A 21,102-nucleotide genomic window follows, 5' to 3' on the forward strand; every position below is an offset into this window, starting at 1 on the left:
AAATTGCGCTGAATTATAATTATTATCGAGTGCTTTGAACCTAGGAGTGATTACATTGAGAAACCAGGACAATGAGAACGGAGGCAGCGGTCAGTTGTTTCCTGTTGGTATTGCACAGGGTATGCTGTCAGAGTGGCAGCGATGAGTCCTGGCTGAGTCCGGATCCCGCCTGGTCGGACCTGGTTAACGATTTCAATCAGCCCGGCGAATTTTGCCAGTGTCCTGCGAGTCCAGATTTGTCTCCAGTGGCCATAGAGGATGCCGTGGCACTCACATACTTCAAGAAGTTTGTCAACATGCTGTTTCAGCGCAAGCGTTTTCAGGTATGATCGCTGTTTAGACCAAAGTTGGCGACATGACGTCATATGTGTGTAACTTTTGTGTAATTAGTACGATGCTATGTCGGCGGTCCATAAGCGATCGCTGCTCTTCTCCCTGCTCCCATCGCAACTGGATGAACTGGAGAGGGTGCAGAATGCTCGGGATTTGGACGTTTTGCTGACAAAAATATTGGAGAGTGCCGAGGAGGCTCCTTTGTTTAATGGAAGGTCCGGATGCTCATACGTCCGACAAGGTTTTTTCTCCTTATTGGTGGATATATTCAAGGATGTAATTGAACTGACGAAAACGACCGAGGTACTTGTTGCGCATTTTTATGGAAACTTGACTATTTGCTATTTAATGGGTTTTCTCATTCCTAGGTGAAATTTATCCTATATGCAACATTAGCAATTGCACTTGCCGTCATTGTGCACAAACGTTTCCGTGTCGGACTAGTTTCACTTGTTCTGGGAGGCGTGTTTTTGTGTGGATATATTCAGACTTATTTAGAATGCAACAGAGTATGTCTAGCCTGAAAATGTGTGAAATTGTGCTCATTATATGTTTATAATTAGGAATTAGACATCGATAGGTTAATAGAGGTCGTAAATCATCACCATGAGCCTGATTCGTCCTTGCTTAGTCGACTGCAAGGCTACATATACCGAGACTCGCCAAAAACTAAGAAGATAGATATGATCAAGTAAGAACATAACATCTAATTAAGAAACTCGATTGATTATAGTGTTCTTTTTTTAGAAAATCCGCAAAACTCAGCATTTCCATTTGCATGCCAGATCAAGTGTTCTTTATGTACATGAACAACCTATTTATCAAGCAGTTGGAAATCATGATAGAAAAGGTGTCGGGAACTATGACTAAACTGTCCTGTAAGTATTTAAGCATGAACACTTCTCGAATGTTTCTTTATTATTCGATGAAAAGCTCGAGAATTCGCACAGTCAATAATTGCCACTTCAATAACCATATTTACCCATAGCCGGATTATCCTTCCCGTATAACCTCCTTGCACCAGTCATTTTGGTGTTTTTAGTGGGTTACATCATAAAGCTGTCCTTTAAATACATCTTGAGCCCCCGAGCATGGGCGTCTCTTTTACACAGGCCAGCACCACAAGGGACACCAACGATTCACCAGCCCATTAATGCACGGGCCCCCGAAGGGGACTGCATATCGGGCGACAACTTAAAGATGCTGCTAAATGTAATTAACGTGAGAAGTGTTCCAAAGGAGTCGCTACAGCGACTTCCTGCCGTTTCGGGCGTCCAAGAGCTGGAGGAAGCGCACGAATCTCCCACCACACCAACGAAAAAAGAAAATTTAGATAAAAGCGATTCCAGCAACAGCAGCAAAAGCAAAAGCTGTGTTGCTGAAGATGAAGGATTCACGTTGGTCGACGATCACGAGGATAATAACATTGATAATGTGTAGTGGCCGCAAATAAACATATTTTGTAATTTAAGTGTAAAGTCCGTGATTTTTACCCAGTTTTTAGAGACCACTTGTGGCAAATAATTAAGTTTTTTCATTTTTTGATTTGTCATAGTTAAATTTTTATTGAAATTATTTTGCATGTACTTAATCTCATTTGCGCGATAAGTGTTATTAAGATAAATCTTCAACAATAAGATCTTTTAAGTAGGCCACGAAACTGTTTATATTTTGCTTATTATTGTTATGATGCCGGCCCTTCAAAAAATCAGATATAATTTTTATATGTAACTTGTTGATCTTTTATATTTACAACTTGGCGCTCAGGCGATTATTAATAATAATATTATTAGCAGTGGGCGCTCATTTGTGAGTTGCGTATTAATTGAATGTAAGCGATAATTTAATATTCGGTTTTCGAATCTTGTAAAATCTAATTTAATATGTATACAACTAATATATTTATATATCTATGTATATAGATCTATATGGTGTGTGTATATATTTGTAAGAAAAAATTAGAAAAGAATTTCGGTGTAAATATATTTATTCGTTGTATTTTAAATCATGCACCTAAAATGTATTATGCTTTAATTACAATTCATTGTTATTATAATTCGTATGCAACTAAGTAACTTTACGCATTAGTGAAATGTACTGTATGCAGAGAATGTTGTCCAATATACGGCACATACTGAATAGCCAAAACCCAGTTTGCTGTCCACAATTAAACGTACCTAAAACTAGTAAAACACCAAGCAGAACCCAAAGCACAGGCAGGCTAACTAGAATTCTCAACTAAGGCTGGCATATCGTCGTAATCGTCCAGGTCTATGGCAAACCGAGATAATTCATCTAAATTGATTTCACAAATCTTATACGCAAATTGGTCCGCTATCATAATCTTGATTAATAATTTCTCTACTCGAATTCAACAATTTATTTTGTTTTTGTTAAGATCTAGTGGGTAATTTCCCCCATCTGATTTGTGTTGGCGGCTGTTATACTTTTATTTGTCCGGCACTGCTGGACGGCGGACCAGCAGCCAAAGTTACCAGTTTGATGAGCAACATCATAATTAATGTAATTACATGCCCCTCTATTTGGCTAATTGGTATAGCAGCGTTTAAAGCATATCATTCACTTAGTCCGATTGGTAAAATTTAAAAAAACTAATCCTCTTAATATCAAACAACAGCAAACTATGCGAAACAATTTGTTCAACTCCTACGCCTACGCCTACGCACAAGCCAACTAACTATTTAAATAACGAATACCACAATTGGGAACGGTCTGTGTTAAGTTATACGTACGTACGACACATCCATCCATCCATACATACTTTTAGATAGATGGGTAGGTGTTTTAAAAACAGGCAACTTATATCCCATCTACGCTACTGCAAAAAGTGCACCAAATGCTCTTCAAATATCCTTCGATGTACGCGTTACTTGGCTCACACGATGAATGCGAATGCAATTGTACTTAAACGTGATTCTGACTTAGGCTAACTCTCTGACTGATCGATCTGGCTGCTACTGAGAAAGTTCAAGCTGCTCAATAAAGTTCAGCAAATGAGTGTAAAATTGTACATACACATATTTAATATAATACAAAAAACACAATGCCATTGCGAATTTCTTCTTTCTTCTGTTTTACGGACTGTGGGCTGTCGGTGTTGTGTTGGCCATGAGTATTTTATACATTAGCTTATGTGGCGATCGGGGCGAATCGTCGGAATCGTCCGAATCGGTATTATTCTGGTTAGGTGGTAAATAGTTAAACAGCAATGATAGTCAGGGGAGGCATCGGCCATTTCCGGCCAATTGCGGCCACTTCCGTTTCCGGTTGCCTCGCGATGCTCTCTGTGTGGCGATCACGGAGAAGTCTTACGTTGATGGATCCATGTAAATATTTTGTTATCATATCGTTGTAGATACAGATTCTATGTCTTTAAGTAGGTACTTTGGCTTTCATTAGAGATATAGTGTATAGCTTCGTTCGATTTCGTTTCGATATCTGGTTATGAATGGCTGGTGGATCATGCAGTATGTATGTAAGTATGTAAACATTTGATATGTATGCCGTTACGTTTCAGATGCGATTATGTGCAAACTTAGGTTTAGTTTCCGTGGTGTGTTTGGATTAGTATATATGTATATATGTATGTAGTACGTGGTATCGTATCTGGTATCGTGTCCTCTGTGCGACTAGAAAGATCTGATCTGCTCGAATAGAATATAGAACCTATGCAAAATATACTCGTAATCGTAATTGCAATCGTGGTGCGACTTATCCAGTCAGTTTCTAAATACAAGTGTCTCGTTATGGAGGTAACTCTATATGTGGGTAAAGTGGGTCTTCTGGGGATTGTGTGTGTGGTATGTGGTATGTGGTACGTGGTGTGTGCGGTGCGTGGTGTGGTGTGGAGTGGCGTGGCCCGTGTGGGTGGCTGGGTGGCTACCTAAGCCAGCAACCCCCCACCCAAGGGTGCTGCCCCAAGGCGAGTATTTGTCTGTCACCGTCGTCTCCGTTCACTTCAGCTCGACGCAATGTGACCCGGGTCACATGGCCATGCCATCTGGCCATCTGGCTCTTTGGCCATCCGATGCTTACATAACGCGACACTTCTCCTTGGCCCCGCCGCTGGCGCTGGCCCCCGCATCGCCGTTCTCCGGTATCGAGCCGTTCGTGTCCTTGGACTTCTTCTCCTTTTTCTGCTTCTTCTGCTTCTTGGTGTCCAGTTGCAGGGAGACGGTGCGCGTCTTCTCCATGTTGAGCAGCTCCTGGAACAGCTCGGTCACATTGTGGTTCGTCTTGGCCGACGTCTCCATGAACGATATGCTCCAGGTGGTCGCCTGGGCCTGACCCTCCGCTTGGGAGACCTGTGGATGGCACATTTGGATTAGAGGTTTTCCTCAAGAGATGATTTCTCTGTGTGTGATCCCCCTTAAAGATTATAACTTAGATCTTAGATTAAGCATGTATTTATATGAAGGATCAGACGGAACATCCTCTAACCTCTCTCAACTCGGCGGTCTCATCACACTTGTTGCCCACCAACATGACGGGTATGTTGGGAATGTCGGCTCCCTGTGGACACAGAATGTGTTAGTACATGAGGAATGATTGTCAGGCAGTGGACCTACCTTCAGCTCCTTGATAAGCGCCCAGATGGGTCGCAGCTCCTCCAGACTCTGCTTGGAGCACACCGAGTAGACCAGGATGAAGGCGTGCCCCTTCGAGATGGACAGCCTCTGCATGGCCGGGAACTGATGCGATCCCGTTGTGTCCGTGATTTGCAGCGTGCAGATGTTCTTGTTGCAGCTTATGACCTGTGCGATGACCAGCGGATTAGGAGAGTAATCTCTAGCACCAGGCGGACCACTCACCTGTCTGTACGTATCCTCGATTGTTGGGATGTAGCTTTCGCGGAAGGTGCCCTTTATGAAGCGCAGCACCAGTGAGCTCTTGCCCACGCCGCCGGCTCCAAAGACCACCACGCGGTAGTCATTGCTCTGCTCCGGAGCAGCTCGCGTCACCTGATTCTTCTGCTCCGTCATCCCGGTTACCGATACGGATTCGAGTGGGTCAAACGCGGTCGCGTATATCAAACTCGGAGTGGAAATCGGAATAGAAAGAAGCAGGAGCTGAAGCTTGTTGGCTTGCTGTCGGTCGCTGGTGGAATGTTCTACTTGGGCGCCATGCTTTCGTTTATCTGCAACGATTAAGAGCAAATCAGCTTGGCCACAACGCCCACGCACGCACAACCTTTCCGGTTCGCCAGTGGGTGGATGTGGGTGGTAGGGACGTGGTGGGCGTGGGCGTGGGTGGCACTACTACTTTAGGGTCCCGCAACAAAAACAAAATGGGAAAGAAAGTGAACTTCCGAAAGCCGATGGAGATATACACTAGTAGGCTTGTTAACACACTTTATTAGTTGAATTGGTCTTAAAATGTATATTCCTTCACACTACAAAACTCTTGGAACCTTTTAAATTGACAATGATAGGCGTTGATTATGTTATATATGATTCTATTCCTTGGTTGCCTTGCAACTTCCTCATCCAAGTTGATAGGACTCCTTTTTAAAGGTATATTTAATAAGGGCAAACAATGTGTGTGAGCGTATCCCGCTAATTTTAGCCATGTGCCAAGGAAGGGTATTGATTTTTCGCTCCACTGGCAGATCGGCACCAGCCTCTCCTCATCATTATCGCCACGATTATGATTGTCCATGACCGGGTGCGGTATAAATAGGCCTGCTTTGAAGGCAAGTGTCCCATTCGGAACGGGTTTCCATCCCATCCGCCCCCTCACACACACACACTCTCGCACACACACTAGCCGTAACTGCTCACTTCCGCTTGATTGTCCTGGTGGACCCGTGTGACACCTTTGGCACGCCCCCTTCGACCGACCCGCCTTGCGATTTTCCGACGTTTTGTTTTCCCGCACACTCGTTGTTTTGTGTGCGTTTTTTTTCCACCTCGTACACCTCACGCGCTTTGCTCTTGGATTTTCCTCGCTTTATTTTGGCTTGGATTTATCGATTTTATCTGCACTGCACTTGCCACCCACATGCGAGAATCGAGGGAAAAGCCAGTAATGGCCACCGCATCCGCATAGCCGTTGATTGAGATGGCCCCAAAGGATCTGTGGGAGTCCCAACTATTGCGTGGCAGTATTTACTTGCATTTCGTTGCACTGGAATTCGTTGCAGGACAGGATGTGGTGCCCGATGTGACTAGCTCTTTGCTGCAGGCCGTCCTATCCTATCCTCTGGTTCCGATAAGAGACCCAGAAACCCGACCCCCCACCGACCACCGCCACCCCCATACATAGTATGTGGTACGCAAGTACGAGTGCCTGCGCATGCCCCATGTGCCCCACCAAGAGCTTTGCATCCCATACAAGTCCCCAAAGTGGAGAACCGAACCAATTCTTCGCGGGCAGAACGAAAGCTTCTGCACACGTCTCCACTCGAATTTGGAGCCGGCCGGCGTGTGCAAAAGAGGTGGATCCGAACGAAAGACCCGTGTGTAAAGCCGCGTTTCCAAAGTGTATAAAACCGAGAGCATCTGGCCAATGTGCATCAGTTGTGGTCAGCAGCAAAATCAAGTGAATCATCTCAGTGCAACTAAAGGCCTAAATAGCCCATCTCTATCTTTTGTGAAGTGAACAAGTCGAGGAAATCCAACTCAATCAAGATGCCTTGCCCATGCGGAAGCGGTAAGTTCGGAGTCTAGTGTGATCCTTTAGGAAATAACCGATCTTTCAGAGAAATGGTGTTATACTAGTAAAAAAATTCAAGCTTAAACTTTCTGCAAAGTGAAATCTCTGGGTTCGTCTCTCTAAGAAAGAAGTTCTTCAACTGAGTTTCATAAAATGGAACACCCATCTTATATGGCTTATGGATTACTGGATGTACCAGCATGTACTCATTTTTAAATCCTATTTCTTTCCAGGATGCAAATGCGCCAGCCAGGCCACCAAGGGATCCTGCAACTGCGGATCTGACTGCAAGTGCGGCGGCGACAAGAAATCCGCCTGCGGCTGCTCCAAGTGAGCTTTTCCCCCCAAGAAAGATCTGGAGTGGAGGCTCTGCATCTCGTCTCCGAACTGATTTCTGTATAATTCCCAATACTAAAACACAATGTTTTCTCATTTACATCCCCTCCAATCAATGTTCAATTAAAGTAATTGATGCCTAACTGCGTCTTTTCGTGTTGCATAATCAATTGGCCTGGGGTTTTATAGGTTAGATTCTCTTTTATTGGAGGTAGCTTGTAGCTACGTGGTCGGCAATATGCGTCGTGGAAATGGGATGGTCAAGTGTTTTCCACAATGTGCATATACATATGTACATATCATTGAAGTCAGTTGAGCAACATGGCAATCTGAGATGCCTCACTTCTGAAGCGACTGGAGAATTGAGTTTCAAAGCACAGCGGTTTGAACTCATGACTTGTAGATAAAAATACAGTCGCGGTCGTTAGAATATAGCCGCTATCGTATTAAAGAATGCTAGCTTTAGAAATAATAAATCTTTGCCTATCAAATTGAAAACGAAAAAGCATAACATGTATTTACTTCGAAACAACATAATGGGGAATGATAGTTCATATTCAAATCGGATTCCATTATTTTATAGGTGATTCATGAAAATATATGATTGTAGACTTATTACTGCTCAGTCTGTTTTGTGAAATGCCTCGTTTATAGCGCAAAAGTGCCATATAGTTATAGATGTAATATGATCGCGCAATTAACATGAAAGTGCAAGAACCCGACATATAAACGAAATGCCAACGAAATAAGTCAAGAACAAGAACCCCACGGCAGTCGGTTGAAGTGACCTAGGAGGCGTAGGGTTACGGAGACCTCCACCTCAGACCTCCAGTGGAAAAGCCGCAGTTGGAGTTTATGGTTCGTATATATACATACATATCTTGTTACTCTGCTAGCCTACGAATGCAGCTTAGGTCTAATACTAGGCTAGGTGAACATTACTTAATGGAGGATTACGAATGGATGGGGTGCGCAGTATACAAAGGTACATACATATGTACGTATATGAAAGGTATGGGTGTGGGCATATCTTCTTTTTGGTTATCAGCGTGGCCAAGCAAACACGGGCGATTCACGGCGGTTTCGAAATGGTTCTGTCGAAGGTGCTCGACGCACGTTGAAATATACTGGGAAATTCACGGTGCGCCCTACTTGATAACGATATTCTGTGCCAGTCGCTTCACGAAGTCCACGTTGAGAAAGTTGGCCATCAGTGTGAGCACGGACTTCTTGGGCGGCCGGCAGTGGCGCAGTCCCGCCTCCTGGCAGCACACGTTCGGAAAGCAATCCAGGGTGGAGGTGCACGCCTTCGGATGAAGGTCAAAGATGGGCGGCGGCGGGGCCGTGCACTCCAGGTACTCCGTAACTGGAAAAGCGCAAGGCTTCGATTGATTTCGGTTACCATACGGAAAACGTTTAACTTACGATAGTCGAAGGATCGCTTCACTGGCACTGGAGCTGTTTCCAACTCCGGCTGCGAGGTGCGGCAGTATCTCCTACGCCCATCCGGGCAACAGACCCTTGGCCAGCAGTCCATGTCCGTGGAGCACTCCTGGACGTCCCACCAGAGCTCGGCCAGCGGTCTACTCGGGCACTTGCGAGGTATCAAGCCCAGGATGGCTAGCAAAAGCAATATATTGAATAATAGATATAGTAGCTAAGGATTAAACCCACTTACGAGCATGTGGAGTCTCCTCCAGCGGCTTTGGAACCCCAGAGACACAGCTGCTTGCTCCAAAGATATCACAGCACAGCTCATCCCGTTGCCACACGGCACAGTCCCGATCCGCCTTGCAGATCTTGGGGAATAGCTGGAACCTCACCTCGTTCTCCCGCGGGCAATCGAACCTCAAGCGCAGCTCGGCAGCCGATCTCTTGTCCTTCTCCGTTTCCCTATCCCTGCTGTTATCCTGGTTGTCGCGTGGGAAGTTCAAGGTGGGCAGTGCAATGCGAAAGGGTCCATCCGTGGTGGGTTTTTGGGTGCTAGTTGTTGTTGTGCTTCGACTAGTGGTGCTGGTTCTCTGACCCATCGGTTTCCTAGTGGTCTTGGCCACCTTTCGTTGGCCGGACTTCTCCTCCTTGGGACTAAACTTTTTCGGCGGATGGACCTGCTTGGTGGGCGGACGCACTGCCACCAGACTCTGCTGGCCGAAACTCCAGAAGTTCCGATTAAAGAAGTTGAAGCCGTTGGCCAGGCTGGGACGCGGAGCTGGGGATTGAATGTGGAAAGCTGTTTAGCCACTGTGCTTAATGGCCATTAGTGTTTCTGCTCCAAATAGCAGACATTACACGTCAAGTAAAGCGCAGTTCCCGCCGCTCATGAACAGCGTTTGATTTGGCTTTTTTGTATACTTCTGTTTCATTATTTAGCCAGGCCAACAATGGATCAACAATTGCCGCTGGAGCGCAGCCTGTTGGCCAACGCTTCCCACCCACTCCATAGGCTCCATAGACCCATTCCCAACGCAATTGTCTACTTGGCTGCTTGCAACAGCAGGTGGACGCAAGTGAATCACGCGCGAAAACGGCCAAAATACCCAGATCATTACCCCCATGGGTTAACGAGATCTTCTTCGAGAGCAATTAGATGGTATATACTTAAAATTTCCAGCTCATAAAAGTAGCTAATGGAGGAGCAGCTTAAATTTAATTTAATTTTATACCCTCCACGACCGAAAATGGGGTGGAATTCTATAGCCGAGTGATCATGATCAAGATCATGCAAATTGGCAAAGGCCTAGGCCCCAATAATTCGTGGCCTTGCGTACGCCTCTCCAGTTCGGACTTAGCCAAGGTCTCCTGGTGCAGCCGAAGCCGATTCGAAAGCTCTGGTGCTCCAGTTATCGACGCTCTACACCTAACCTATGCACCTATGGCTAACTACGTTAACGAATCCCAAACGGGTATATCTGGTTTTATTCACAATTTGAATACCACCATTGCGGTCAGAATAATGATACCTGCGAATCCAAGGCGAAACTATTTATCTGCAGTTTTGCAATTAATCTTGGATTTACTTTTGATCGTCCAAGTAGCCTAATGGCTAACCGATCTTAACTAGTATAGAGCATCTCAGAAACGTCTTAGTTCTGATGCTAGAAACTTTGAAGTGATTCGATATATATATATAGGGAGCTAGATTTCAGATCCTAAACTAACTCACATATGCAAAGGGTATTCCATCTACCGGTGGACTCTGAGTGACCTTTTCCCAGACAACTTCTTTGTCACTTTTGTGTCTGTATTCGCAATGCCACTTTCGATCTTTATGGCCGAAACCAAAAAGCTAGGTCAGTGCCAGCATATTCGACCAGTTTGCATGGCTATTCGAACAAGTTGCAGCGATCTTAGATCAACACTATATGGCCAATATAACTATAGCTTGTCTATCAAAGTTATCTGGGCACTCACTTGTTGTTGTCGTCGTTGTAGTTGTTGTCGATGTGGTTGTCGTTGTGGTTGAGGTGGATGGAGTTGTTGTTGTAGAAGCGGGCCTGCGCCGCCGCACGACCTGAGTGCGCCTCCGCTGGTTGGATGCTCCCTGCTGCTGTCGCCTTGCCTGATCCGCTCCTGAAACCGCCACAGATTCGTGGTCTGGCAATGGAGCAGGGAGCGGTAGCTTGTATTGTGCAACTCCGCGGCTTGTGGATGCCTTGGCGGCCGTTGCACAACAGTTTGCCAGGTAGAGAGCAACCCCAGCAGCCAGGAGCTGCAGCCAGATCAATCTCATTGCGAGCGGGGGGATCACTTGAGTGGTCGATGAGCCACTGACCTTTCGTTGGAATCACTGCAGTTTGTGTCACACACTCACTACTAATCACACATCTTGGCTGCGAATTTAGCTGATACTGGGTTGGGCAAGCGCGACTACGTTGTTTAGACACCAAGCGACCGCTTCAGACTCCCAAGCCCAATTGGCGAATGTGCAAAATGGCTAGCTCGATTTTCGGCAGCAGAGCCAGCAGACAAAACAGCTAAGAGAGCTTAAGCGGGGGCTGACCCGCTCTTTAGCGTCCCAAACTGGTTTTTGACTCTGGCCCGGCTCTCGGAGCATGGGCTATCATTGCATTGGGTCTCCGTGTGGATACCACTAACCCACTGGCGTAGAAATGAGGAAATGCAGGCCAACAGCCAGGAGATTGCTTCCGGCTTTCGAAAAGGACACCATCACAATTAAGGAGGTGAATAAACCGTTCATGACTGACACATTCGCGTGGGAATCAGGCTGGCTTGCACACGGATCATGCTCTTTGGTTTATTGTGCACTATCATTTCGCTGTCGACAAGGAGATTGAAAGTTTGATGGAGCTTTATTCACTCGAAGAAAAACTGAGACCTCTTACTTATGATTAAACATTTTAGTTTATCAAATATAAAATAACTGAGCTTTAGTCATTTTGTAAAATCATGAGTAATAATTTTTAATCTCATTTTGCATTTTGTATATATCTATGTTCGTAACCGCTTTTGAATTCACAAGTGAGTGGTAACTTAGCTAGCTATTTATGATTTGGGACTAATATTCTCAACAAATGAATGCATATGAAATGGGTTCAGTGGCCTGCCAGTTTTGCATATCACATTAAAGTCCGCATGGCATCAAAAGCCTTTATGCAACGGGCGAAACTCACAACAATGAAGTTTTGAATGCTAAGAGAGCTGAAGTTTGGGGATGAGATGACCTGGTCTCCAGCGCTGCAAACCGGTTGCTTTTGTTTTGGTAGCGGCCTAATATGTTATTAGGTGACACAGACTGGATGGGCTGCTGGCTGACTGATTGCACTGCAGTTCAAAAACAAGGAAATGCACACTTTTCCGGCAGCCATCAACACAAATGCGAGGATGCCCACTAAGATAGCTCAAATTATGACACAATTAAATACGTTTCTTGTTATGGGTTTAATCAGGCGGAGATTTAAACAAAACTAGTGCTGTAACAAAGATCCTTCGCGGAAGGTGGTAGCTGTTGGAATTTTGTGGTGTTGCTGTTGGCCATTCTGGCTATCTTGAATCAATGCTTCGATGTGCTTTGTCCTTGCTTAAATCCCCAAATGATTATAGTTGTTGCTGTTGCTGCCGGCATACTAATTTACAGAGTCCCCGACATCCGACGACTCCATAAATTAATATGCAGGAAGAGGTTGCTTTGAGACGCGATTAACGCGTTAAAATGCGAAGAGGACATATTTAGTCCAGCTGTAAAACGAATGCTATTAGTTATCAGTTCGTTGAGGATTTTACATGAAGGACTCACCTTCTTGAAGCCAATGTCGTTGGCGTACTCCCTGAAGCACTGACGGCAGATGTTAAGGCCATACTTGCGGATCAGACCGTGGCGGTTAGAGCAGGCACGGCTGAAAATGAGACGGTATATCATATTTAGTTCGGTTCCATCAGAGAATCTCCGTAGCATGGAACAGTTTCATTAAAAGCAAAGCTGTCGCTGCACTTGGCTGGACCAAATCCATTCGGAAATGGCTCGTTTTGCCTCGCGCAGCTCTTACTTTGGCCACCCTTAATTAAGGAAACTGTTCTAGATGCTTAAACACGTATTTCCGTACTCAACCGGGGGCAAAAGCCTTTGGAACATTGAAACAATTGACAATACAAGCAAGTACAAATTGGCAGACGCCATGCGTTAAAAAAAAAAAAAAAAAGCGGGTCGGGTATAACCCCACTTTCTACAAACAAGCAAAAATCGTGCAAGATACGGGGTTACGGGGAAAACATTTAAACAAATTATACATCAAAACGTGCGCCAAACAACGGGATACACAATTCTTACCAGCATCGGGAGCCTTGGCCATATTTGCGGGGATGCGAGTACCAGAGAGTAGCGAAACCCATGTTGGCGTTTTCCACGAGAAATTCGAAAAGAAAAGGAACTAGCGATGGCACCCTGACCTGGGGGTGGCAGTATCGATATTTTGCACGATTGATCGCAGCGATTATCGAACGTCTAGCACCGCTGTTTGAGAAACTAAATGGCAACGCTGTTTTATAGGCCCACTCGCTAAGTGAACAGTGTGGCAGCTTCGCTATCTTGCCGCTTTATTTAAATTCGAATTTGAATACGATTTTTACATATAGGTATCCGAAAAGATCGGCTTAGTTGGATTGTTCTTGACAACCACCACCCTAGCGTTTTCCTCAGGCGCCCGCTTGGGTACGCCGCCCTCATGCATTGGTTCCCCAACCTGTTGCTGATTGTAAATGGACATCATGTTCATATCCTGGCCTGGCTGCTCGAAGACAATTATATGCTGCCCCGAACCATCCTCCTCCATGGGAACAGCTTGCATGTAGTGCGACATAAAGAAACTGTTGTTGACCTGGTCAATGGGCACACACACCATTTCGTCCTGCTGCTCCGGCGCAATGGAGTACTGCATCTCCGCGACGCCTGGCTCAATCGACACGTATCCCGAGCCCGAGGGCACATCTGAGGTGCTGGCACCACCAGCAAAATCGTTATCCTGCTGCTCGGTATTATGACCCTGAGCCTTCTGCGCAGCCGCCGTCTCCAGTTGAAATTTCTGCATCTGCATCATGAGACGCGAGTTGGCATCCAGATGAGAGTGTCGAGCTCGGATGTGCTTGTCACGGTCGCCGCGCTGGCGAAAGGTCTTTGTGCAGAAGAGGCAGCTGTACGGCTTCTCTCCGGTGTGGATGCGTTGGTGGTTCTTGAGCGCATCCGCGCGATAGAAACGTTTACCACACTCATCGCACTCATAGCGCCGCTCGCCGCGATGGATCAGACGATGCTGATAGAAGACGGATCCGGTGAGAAAGCGCTTTCCACACACCAGACAAAGATATGGACGTTCGCCCGTGTGGCACTTGCGAATGTGGTCGTTCAGATCTGGGCGAATGGTGAACTTCCGATCGCAGTTTTCCTCCTGGCAAACGAAGGGCTTCACACCTAAAAAGGAACTATTATCATCTTATCCTCATATACACACTGTATCACTTACCCTGGTGAAAGCGTAGATGCTGCCACAGATGGCTCGACTGGGTGTACGATTTGCCGCAGATATCGCAGAGATACTGACGTATTCGGCCGGCGCCCGTGTTGCGCGCTTCCTTTTCGCGCTTCTTTTTGTTGAGATGCTTCTCCTCGTTGTGCGCCAGAAACTCGTGGGCGAACTCAAAGTTGAGGTCGCAAAACTCACACGGCAGCAGCAGCTTCTTGCCATTCTCGCTGAGGCGAGGAAAGTAGTGAAAGGAGGTACACCTAGTACAGAGAATAGAGAATCTAAGTAATCATACATTCAATGGCTAACCAATAGCTTACCGATGCTCCTGGAGCAGGTCCGTGTTGGCGAACTTCAGCTCGCACACATTGCACACAAAGTAGCGACTGATCGTGACATTTAGCGACCTGACTGCCTCGCGCATGAAGATGCAGTCCGTCTGGAAGTGGATGCTGGCTTCCTTGGCCGTGCTCATCTGAATGTCGCAGGCGGTGCACTCAAAGCGCCGCTCCGCCACATGGGAAGCGGAATGGACAAGCAGCTCGGCTATGTCAGCGAAAATGTACTCGCAGAACTCGCACTGCAAAACGCTTCCCAAGATCAGGCTGGAAAACATTTCCTTCTCCGGTGGGTTGGTGTTTGGACTGCTCGCTGCAAAAGTGGCATCGTTGTCTAACAGCAACTCGCCATCCAGCAGCAGCTCATTGAAATCTGCTGTACTGGAGGGTACTTGGGGCATTCGACCTTGACGCATCGTTGAATGCTCCGAATCGTGAATAAAGCCGTGTCTAAAGGCCACCTGCGGATCATAGAAGATTCGGCCACAAGGGTTGCACTTAACCACCACATGCAGTCCGGCAGCCGGTATCGTATGTGGTTGCTCGCTGGTCTGCGATGGGATCAAGTCCAGGGCGTGCTTCTCCATGTGGCGCACCAGCCCAGAGGCGTGGACAAACTTGCGGTCGCACATGGTGCACTCGTTGGGACCCTTTGATGTGTTTTTGATGCGCGAGCTTTCGATGCCTGTGGCCAGATCGTACTTCATCTCATCTTTGAAGTAACGTCGCAAACGCACTTGGTTCTCCCTGATTACCCGCTCGCAAGCCGGTTTGCTTATCGGAGCCGGAGGAGCAGATACAGTAGGCACAAGATATGGCTTCTCCTGCTGAGGCACCGCCCACTCGGCCGGCTTCGCTTCACAGGCATGATTTTGAAAGGCCACAGCATCGAACTGGACCAAACATGTCGGACACTTTATACGGTTGACAGTGGGCGCAGAGGTATTGGAACGAGATCCTATATAATGTAGGGAATACTATAAAAACTTATCCATTGAAGTGAATCTATTCGCATACCATGAAAGACCGATTGCTCAGTGGTCATCTTGCTGCAGGTGACGCCGGCCAAAAAGTCGCGAATCTTTATTTGCTCCGCCTCGGGATCGAAGCCTTTCTTGCCGTCAGCCTCCTGCAGGATTTGCTTGAAAGCCGGATCCGCCAATGTGCGCTCCACTACCACATCCGTGGGCATTGGTAAGGCGACCGGTGGACCCACGGCGAAGAACCTGGACAGCTCCTCATGGTTGACAATCCGCTCTAAGCCGCCAGTACTCTCGTTGGTGGCCAGCACTGTGGCTCCGGGTTGCAGGTCGTTCGGGGTCAACTGCTGGTCCAACTCGACTTCGATCTCGGCCAGCGTATACTCACCCGAAACTTTGATTTTCATGGCGCTAGTCTGGTTAGTCCGATCGCGTAGCTTTCGCAGAAAATTGGTCTCCGCTAGCAAGTTTAAACTCTCAAAAGCGATTCAAAGTTTTCAAAACTCGGTTGCGCAACGACAGTTGTCCGAATTCGAAAAAAGTTCAAAATTGTACCGTTTCGATCGCAGGAATAATTTGTTCGGAAATTTTAACGAAACGTTTGGACTGCTGATAAGTAGGGAAATGAGATTTGCATTCTCCGTCGCTGGAAAATTGACTCAACTGACAGGTAACTCCAGGGCAACGGACTACTCTGTAGGATTCCTAACAAAGGTGGCAATACTTAAATGTTTTCTAAAGCAAAACATGACAACGTTTCTATAAGGTTATAACTTAAATGACCTATGAATCAAGTGAATATTATAAATATGTATATTGTAAAATATATATTATATAAATTTAGTCTTTAAATTACTTTGAATTATAATTTCCCATATCAGATAAGATTTAAAGTACATCTCAATAAGCAGAAACTCAAACCATTACATTTTACATTTTGAAACCTTATTTTTTAGTCCCCCACATATATTCATTTTTAAAAATGGAATGATTTATAATTGGTGTTCTAGTTTCAATGCCTTTCTATCTCTCAGAAAGTGATAAAAGCGATTTATAAAGCCGTTTCCGCTCCTGGAACACATTAGTCATTAGCGAATTTTTTGATTTTGGACTTACCCAACATGTTTCCAGGCTTCTGACAGCCAAGACGCATATCGTAGACCAACAAAGTGTAGTTAACGCCATTTGTTTATGTTTTCCCTTGGCTCAGGCTGTCGGAGTCGGGAGTCGTCGTAGTTGGCCCAGGTGATTACTGGCCGCCAGTTATCTGCATTCAGCACTTCGGTTTCAGATAAGACGCCTCGCGAAATGAGTAAACGCAGTGCCTAACATGGCATACCGCCGCCGTTAATCAGTACCACAAGGTTCTCCGTGCCATTCAAGCACACCAGCCGACCCCGAGCCGAGCCGATCCGGTTCAGCACTTGCAGAATCCCTGCACACAGCGCTTCCAGGTGCACACGGTAATTGATCCTTGCTCATCGCCGCTGCCTGCTGACGTTCTAGACCATCATCTCGTTTCAATGGGCTTTTGTAATAATTATTAGCCTGTTTGGACTGGTGACTGGAAGCGTCGATGAGTCACGTCCGTGAAGGCCCACCGCGATCCGAATCCGAAATTGATAAAACGCCAAGTTGCGCCAGCAGTTCTTATCTGCAAATTGGGTACTAGATAATGCCGCTGGGCCCAGTGGACGCACGGCGGCAACGGGGAGAGATCCAAGACAATGCCAATGGGCGGTACCTCCTTTGCAGCCGTACTAACGCAGCTACCAACTACGTATCCGTTTTTCCAGTTCGATGGAGGATTACACATACGCCTACATCTCCGAGCCCGTGGAGTTCCGCCAGCTGGAGGGCAATGCGATTGACTTCCGCAAGACATTCGATCTGCGGGGCCAGGGCACCGACGAAATGCTCCAGTTGTATCTGCGCAAGGCCAATTTGTCCGATGATCTCGAACGTCTGCCGGCTATTGTGCGGCGCGCCTATGTCTATGACATAATTAGAAGCAATAAGGAACCCGGTTACTGGGTGGTAATGTCCTGCAGCATCCCATCTTGCTAGCTTCATCAGCCGAAAGTGTCCATGATTTTGTCCACAGTTGTCCTGAACGCTGCCATTGCTTCTCCTTTCAGCCACCGTCTATGCAAGTGAGCAGCGACGTCTTTGCACATCCACCACCAGCAGTTCGTCCACCGCCTCATTACGCCGACAACGTGAGCATCAACGCCAGTCTTGACGGCATGAAGAGCTCCTCCTCCTCGAACAGCCTGGACAGGTATGTGGGCGCTCCGCCCTCGGTGGCCTTGGCGGGTCCCAGCTTCGCCACCAGCGTCTTGGTCAGCAGCAAGGGCTCCAAGTACGAGATCAGCGGACCAGTCAACTTTCAGCACGTTTCCGGTGATGTGACGCGCGATCGCACGCGAAACGCCTTCGACCTGAATGCCGATCCGAACGACAAGGTGCTAAGGAAGTACATGATGGAGCGTGGCATTACGGAGGCGGACATCAGTGACATGCGGCGCCAGGAAGTGATCAAGAAGATCATTCACTCCAATTTTACTTGGATGGTAGGTCTTGAAGTTAACTGGAAGCTGTTAATATAACATTTGCCTTTTAAGCCACCAAAAAGTGATCTTCAGGCGCAGCCAAAGGTTCAAGATCAAGCCAGGCCGCTGCTCTATGCCACCATTTCCACCAATAACCAGATTAGTCCTCCGCCGTCTCCACCACCACCTCCAATAGCCACTGTTTCGAGGCCAACGGAGGCACCAAACTTCTCCAACTACGCCTCGCTTACTTCGCGGTTTGTGGATATCTCCGATATAGACTTACCTGCGCCTACGCCGGCTGCACCAGCTCCTTTTCAACTGGCAGAGGTCGGAAGTGTGATACCCGTCCAAGTGCAGCCTCAGCAGAGTGTGAAACCTAAGGTTCCTCCACCTCCGTCGGCGGTAATGGCGAAGAACACACATGGTTATCCAGCGGCCATTGACATTCGTCAAGTGAGGCCCTCTGTGGCGCCAAAGGTTGCGAATGAGACGTATGCCACCATATCACCGCAACGGAAAGTGGGCTCAATGCGCGTTCCACCGCCGGCGCCTCCAAAGCCAACAATAGTGCCTCATACAAACTCGACGATTTCCAACGGATCGCTGTATGCTGTGTCCCCGGTACAGTACGCGCCTGTTGCCAAGCCGGCGCCACCAGCTCCTCCTGCCAAGCCGACTTCTAGATCTTCGGCTGTCTATATGACACCACTGTCAGCGCAGAAAACAAAGATTACTAGTACTCCTGTGCCAGTTCCACCACCGCCGCCGCCAGCGGCATCCGTAGGTGTTCCACCGCCGCCTCCAGCGGCACCAGCAGGTATTCCACCACCGCCGCCACCAATGCCAGTCTTATGCGCGGGTGGCGTTCCTCCTCCACCACCGCCTCCACCAAGTGGCATGGCCGGCGTTCCACAACCGCCTCCTATGCAGAAATCACAGCCCAAGGCTGTTTCAGCTGCCTCCACCGGCGGAGACCCAAGGGATGCGTTCTTGGAGAGCATTCGACAAGGCGTAACGCTGAAGGTATTACAAGTAGCCAACCATTCAAATTGGAAATCTAATCCTTCTCCGATTCTTGCAGAAAGTGGATCAGAAGGCGGCCACTATAAGTGGCATCAAGCCGCGTCCAGAACGTAAGCCGGTGACCACCGACTTCCTAAGTGAACTGAAGCTGGGAATAACACTGAGACGGGTCAAGAATCCGGCGGATAATCCGTATTCCGAAGAATCGGAATCGCAGGCGTAACGATTTGGCGGTTAAACTTTCAACTGCGCCGCACTTTACCACACTGAACCAAGCGGCAGGGCTGCCAGACTGAGAAAAACCGCTTTAATTTTAATTTTCGCAAATGTATTTATAATTTTAATATTAATCACCATGACAAATGACCATTAGCGTTTGTAAATAAAATTGTTATCGCCAGATATGATATACCTTATCATTGTGCCTGACAGTAATCTATATAAAAATTCATTTTGTTTTGCTAAAACAGTGCTAACTAGAAGCAGTGATCCAATAACCAAAATAAGATTATTTGCAGAGAGACAAAAATAACACGATATTTTTACAGCAATAAGTCGTAGCTTAATAAAAATAAAAATAAATGTTAAATATCTTGTTACCTTCTACAGAAGCTTCAGACTAGTGAGAGTTCACTATTTAGAAAGAGCACTGTACATTCATTGCTACGGGTGAGGTGAGAATGCGAGGCAATCGCGCTGGATTCACTTGTGAATTGGAAATTTGATAGATAAGTTGCGCTTGGAGCACAGGTGAAACTGCACTTTTGCAAACCAACGACTGGACTAAACGCATTTCAATCGGAATTAAAGAATCAGCTGAATTATGCAACGCATTGCTATTATTGGAGGAACCGGCATGACCGGCGAGTGTGCCGTGGATCACGCCCTGCAGAAGGGTAGGTGACACCACAAGACCCGGAAACGCCAGTTAAACCGTATTCTTCCTTTCAGGTCTGTCGGTAAAATTGCTATACCGCAGCGAAAAGACAGTTCCAGAACGCTTCAAGTCCAAGGTTGAACTGGTCAAGGGAGACGTGACCAACTACGAGGATGTGCAGCGCGTTATCGAGGGCGTGGATGCGGTGGCCGTCATCCTGGGCACCCGCAACAAGCTGGAGGCCACCACGGAGCTATCCCGCGGTACCGAGAACCTCATCAAGGCCATGAAGGAGGCCAAACTGACCAAATTCTCTATTGTCATGTCCTCGTTTCTGCTGCGCCCACTCAACGAGGTGCCCTCTGTGTTCCACCGCCTAAACGAGGAGCACCAGCGCATGCTGGACCTGACCAAGGCCTGCGATCTTGACTGGATCGCCATTCTGCCGCCGCACATCGCCGATGAACCGGCCACCGCCTATACCGTCGTCCACGACGAGGCCCCCGCTCGTCTGGTGTCCAAATACGACCTGGGAAAGTTCATTATCGACAGCCTGGAGCAACCGGAGCACTACCGCAAGGTTTGCGGCATTGGCAAAAGCCCCAAAAGTGCCTAGAACTATCTATCATCCAATGGGATTGTGACCAATTGCAGCTGATCATTGAAGACGTACAAATTAAATTTGATATTCCTATCGTAGTCCTCTATAGTTCGCCAATTGCATGCATACCCGCATCCGTATATACGTACTGTGAGCGCACAATAAACTTTCCATTTTAGAAGATCCGAATTTAATAGCCATTACGTGCGGAATCACATTGGCGCGACCAATCGGAATGTCGCCACATTAGCACCTGTCGCACCAAACGCCGGGCAGGTATTTAAAAAATGTGTAACCATAAGAGATCACCGTGCCCCCGGGCAAGCCAACAGCGATCAACAGCTTCCGCTGTCGGAGACGCGATCGTCACACCCAAGTCATAGTCCCATTCCCACTGAGAGAGCGATTTT

The 21,102-nt window shown here is 47.1% G+C and overlaps 8 protein-coding genes across 9 annotated transcripts; 4 read left to right on the forward strand and 4 right to left on the reverse strand.

The window, feature by feature from the left end:
- Positions 1–71: 71 nt before the first annotated feature.
- LOC117146055 lies at positions 72–2,543 on the forward strand. Its single transcript, XM_033311995.1, has 6 exons — positions 72–323; positions 391–636; positions 702–842; positions 897–1,024; positions 1,081–1,211; positions 1,322–2,543. Exons 1-6 carry the CDS (start codon positions 72–74, stop codon positions 1,771–1,773), a joined length of 1,350 nt encoding a protein of 449 aa, XP_033167886.1. The 3' UTR covers positions 1,774–2,543.
- Positions 2,544–4,290: 1,747 nt separating this feature from the next.
- On the reverse strand, positions 4,291–6,603 carry LOC117146057 (GTP-binding protein Di-Ras2). The gene is made up of 5 exons (XM_033311997.1): positions 6,466–6,603; positions 5,166–5,491; positions 4,923–5,108; positions 4,795–4,866; positions 4,291–4,658 (listed from the first exon to the last, which is right to left on the reverse strand). The coding sequence occupies exons 2-5, from the start codon at positions 5,334–5,336 to the stop codon at positions 4,386–4,388; spliced, it is 702 nt and encodes a 233-aa protein (XP_033167888.1). The 5' UTR covers positions 5,337–5,491; positions 6,466–6,603; the 3' UTR covers positions 4,291–4,385.
- A 246-nt stretch (positions 6,604–6,849) lies between these two features.
- On the forward strand, positions 6,850–7,490 carry LOC117146059 (metallothionein-1). The gene is made up of 2 exons (XM_033311999.1): positions 6,850–7,005; positions 7,242–7,490. Exons 1-2 carry the CDS (start codon positions 6,984–6,986, stop codon positions 7,340–7,342), a joined length of 123 nt encoding a protein of 40 aa, XP_033167890.1. The 5' UTR covers positions 6,850–6,983; the 3' UTR covers positions 7,343–7,490.
- Positions 7,491–8,190: 700 nt separating this feature from the next.
- Positions 8,191–12,126, reverse strand: LOC117146056. The gene is made up of 4 exons (XM_033311996.1): positions 10,756–12,126; positions 9,023–9,553; positions 8,770–8,964; positions 8,191–8,710 (listed from the first exon to the last, which is right to left on the reverse strand). The coding sequence occupies exons 1-4, from the start codon at positions 11,072–11,074 to the stop codon at positions 8,493–8,495; spliced, it is 1,263 nt and encodes a 420-aa protein (XP_033167887.1). The 5' UTR covers positions 11,075–12,126; the 3' UTR covers positions 8,191–8,492.
- Positions 12,127–12,224: 98 nt separating this feature from the next.
- On the reverse strand, positions 12,225–13,237 carry LOC117146058 (40S ribosomal protein S29). The gene is made up of 3 exons (XM_033311998.1): positions 13,130–13,237; positions 12,599–12,698; positions 12,225–12,540 (listed from the first exon to the last, which is right to left on the reverse strand). The coding sequence occupies exons 1-3, from the start codon at positions 13,189–13,191 to the stop codon at positions 12,532–12,534; spliced, it is 171 nt and encodes a 56-aa protein (XP_033167889.1). The 5' UTR covers positions 13,192–13,237; the 3' UTR covers positions 12,225–12,531.
- Positions 13,238–13,368: 131 nt separating this feature from the next.
- On the reverse strand, positions 13,369–16,377 carry LOC117146054 (testis-specific zinc finger protein topi). The gene is made up of 4 exons (XM_033311993.1): positions 15,674–16,377; positions 14,639–15,614; positions 14,319–14,578; positions 13,369–14,266 (listed from the first exon to the last, which is right to left on the reverse strand). Exons 1-4 carry the CDS (start codon positions 16,041–16,043, stop codon positions 13,425–13,427), a joined length of 2,448 nt encoding a protein of 815 aa, XP_033167884.1. The 5' UTR covers positions 16,044–16,377; the 3' UTR covers positions 13,369–13,424.
- A 328-nt stretch (positions 16,378–16,705) lies between these two features.
- On the forward strand, positions 16,706–19,638 carry LOC117142475 (formin-like protein 20). Of its 2 annotated transcripts, XM_033306490.1 has the most exons (5): positions 16,706–17,099; positions 17,433–17,673; positions 17,775–18,209; positions 18,261–19,214; positions 19,273–19,638. In XM_033306490.1, exons 2-5 carry the CDS (start codon positions 17,437–17,439, stop codon positions 19,435–19,437), a joined length of 1,791 nt encoding a protein of 596 aa, XP_033162381.1. In that variant the 5' UTR covers positions 16,706–17,099; positions 17,433–17,436; the 3' UTR covers positions 19,438–19,638. The 2 variants fall into 2 exon arrangements, with proteins under 2 accessions (XP_033162381.1, XP_033162382.1); XM_033306491.1 differs by lacking the exon at positions 17,433–17,673 and having other exon boundaries at positions 16,709–17,099.
- Positions 19,639–19,865: 227 nt separating this feature from the next.
- LOC117142479 (flavin reductase (NADPH)) lies at positions 19,866–20,881 on the forward strand. Its single transcript, XM_033306496.1, has 2 exons — positions 19,866–20,110; positions 20,166–20,881. Exons 1-2 carry the CDS (start codon positions 20,038–20,040, stop codon positions 20,705–20,707), a joined length of 615 nt encoding a protein of 204 aa, XP_033162387.1. The 5' UTR covers positions 19,866–20,037; the 3' UTR covers positions 20,708–20,881.
- Positions 20,882–21,102: the final 221 nt, after the last annotated feature.

Source organism: Drosophila mauritiana, chromosome 3R (assembly GCF_004382145.1).
Source record: "Drosophila mauritiana strain mau12 chromosome 3R, ASM438214v1, whole genome shotgun sequence".
NCBI classification, from domain to species: domain Eukaryota; kingdom Metazoa; phylum Arthropoda; class Insecta; order Diptera; family Drosophilidae; genus Drosophila; species Drosophila mauritiana.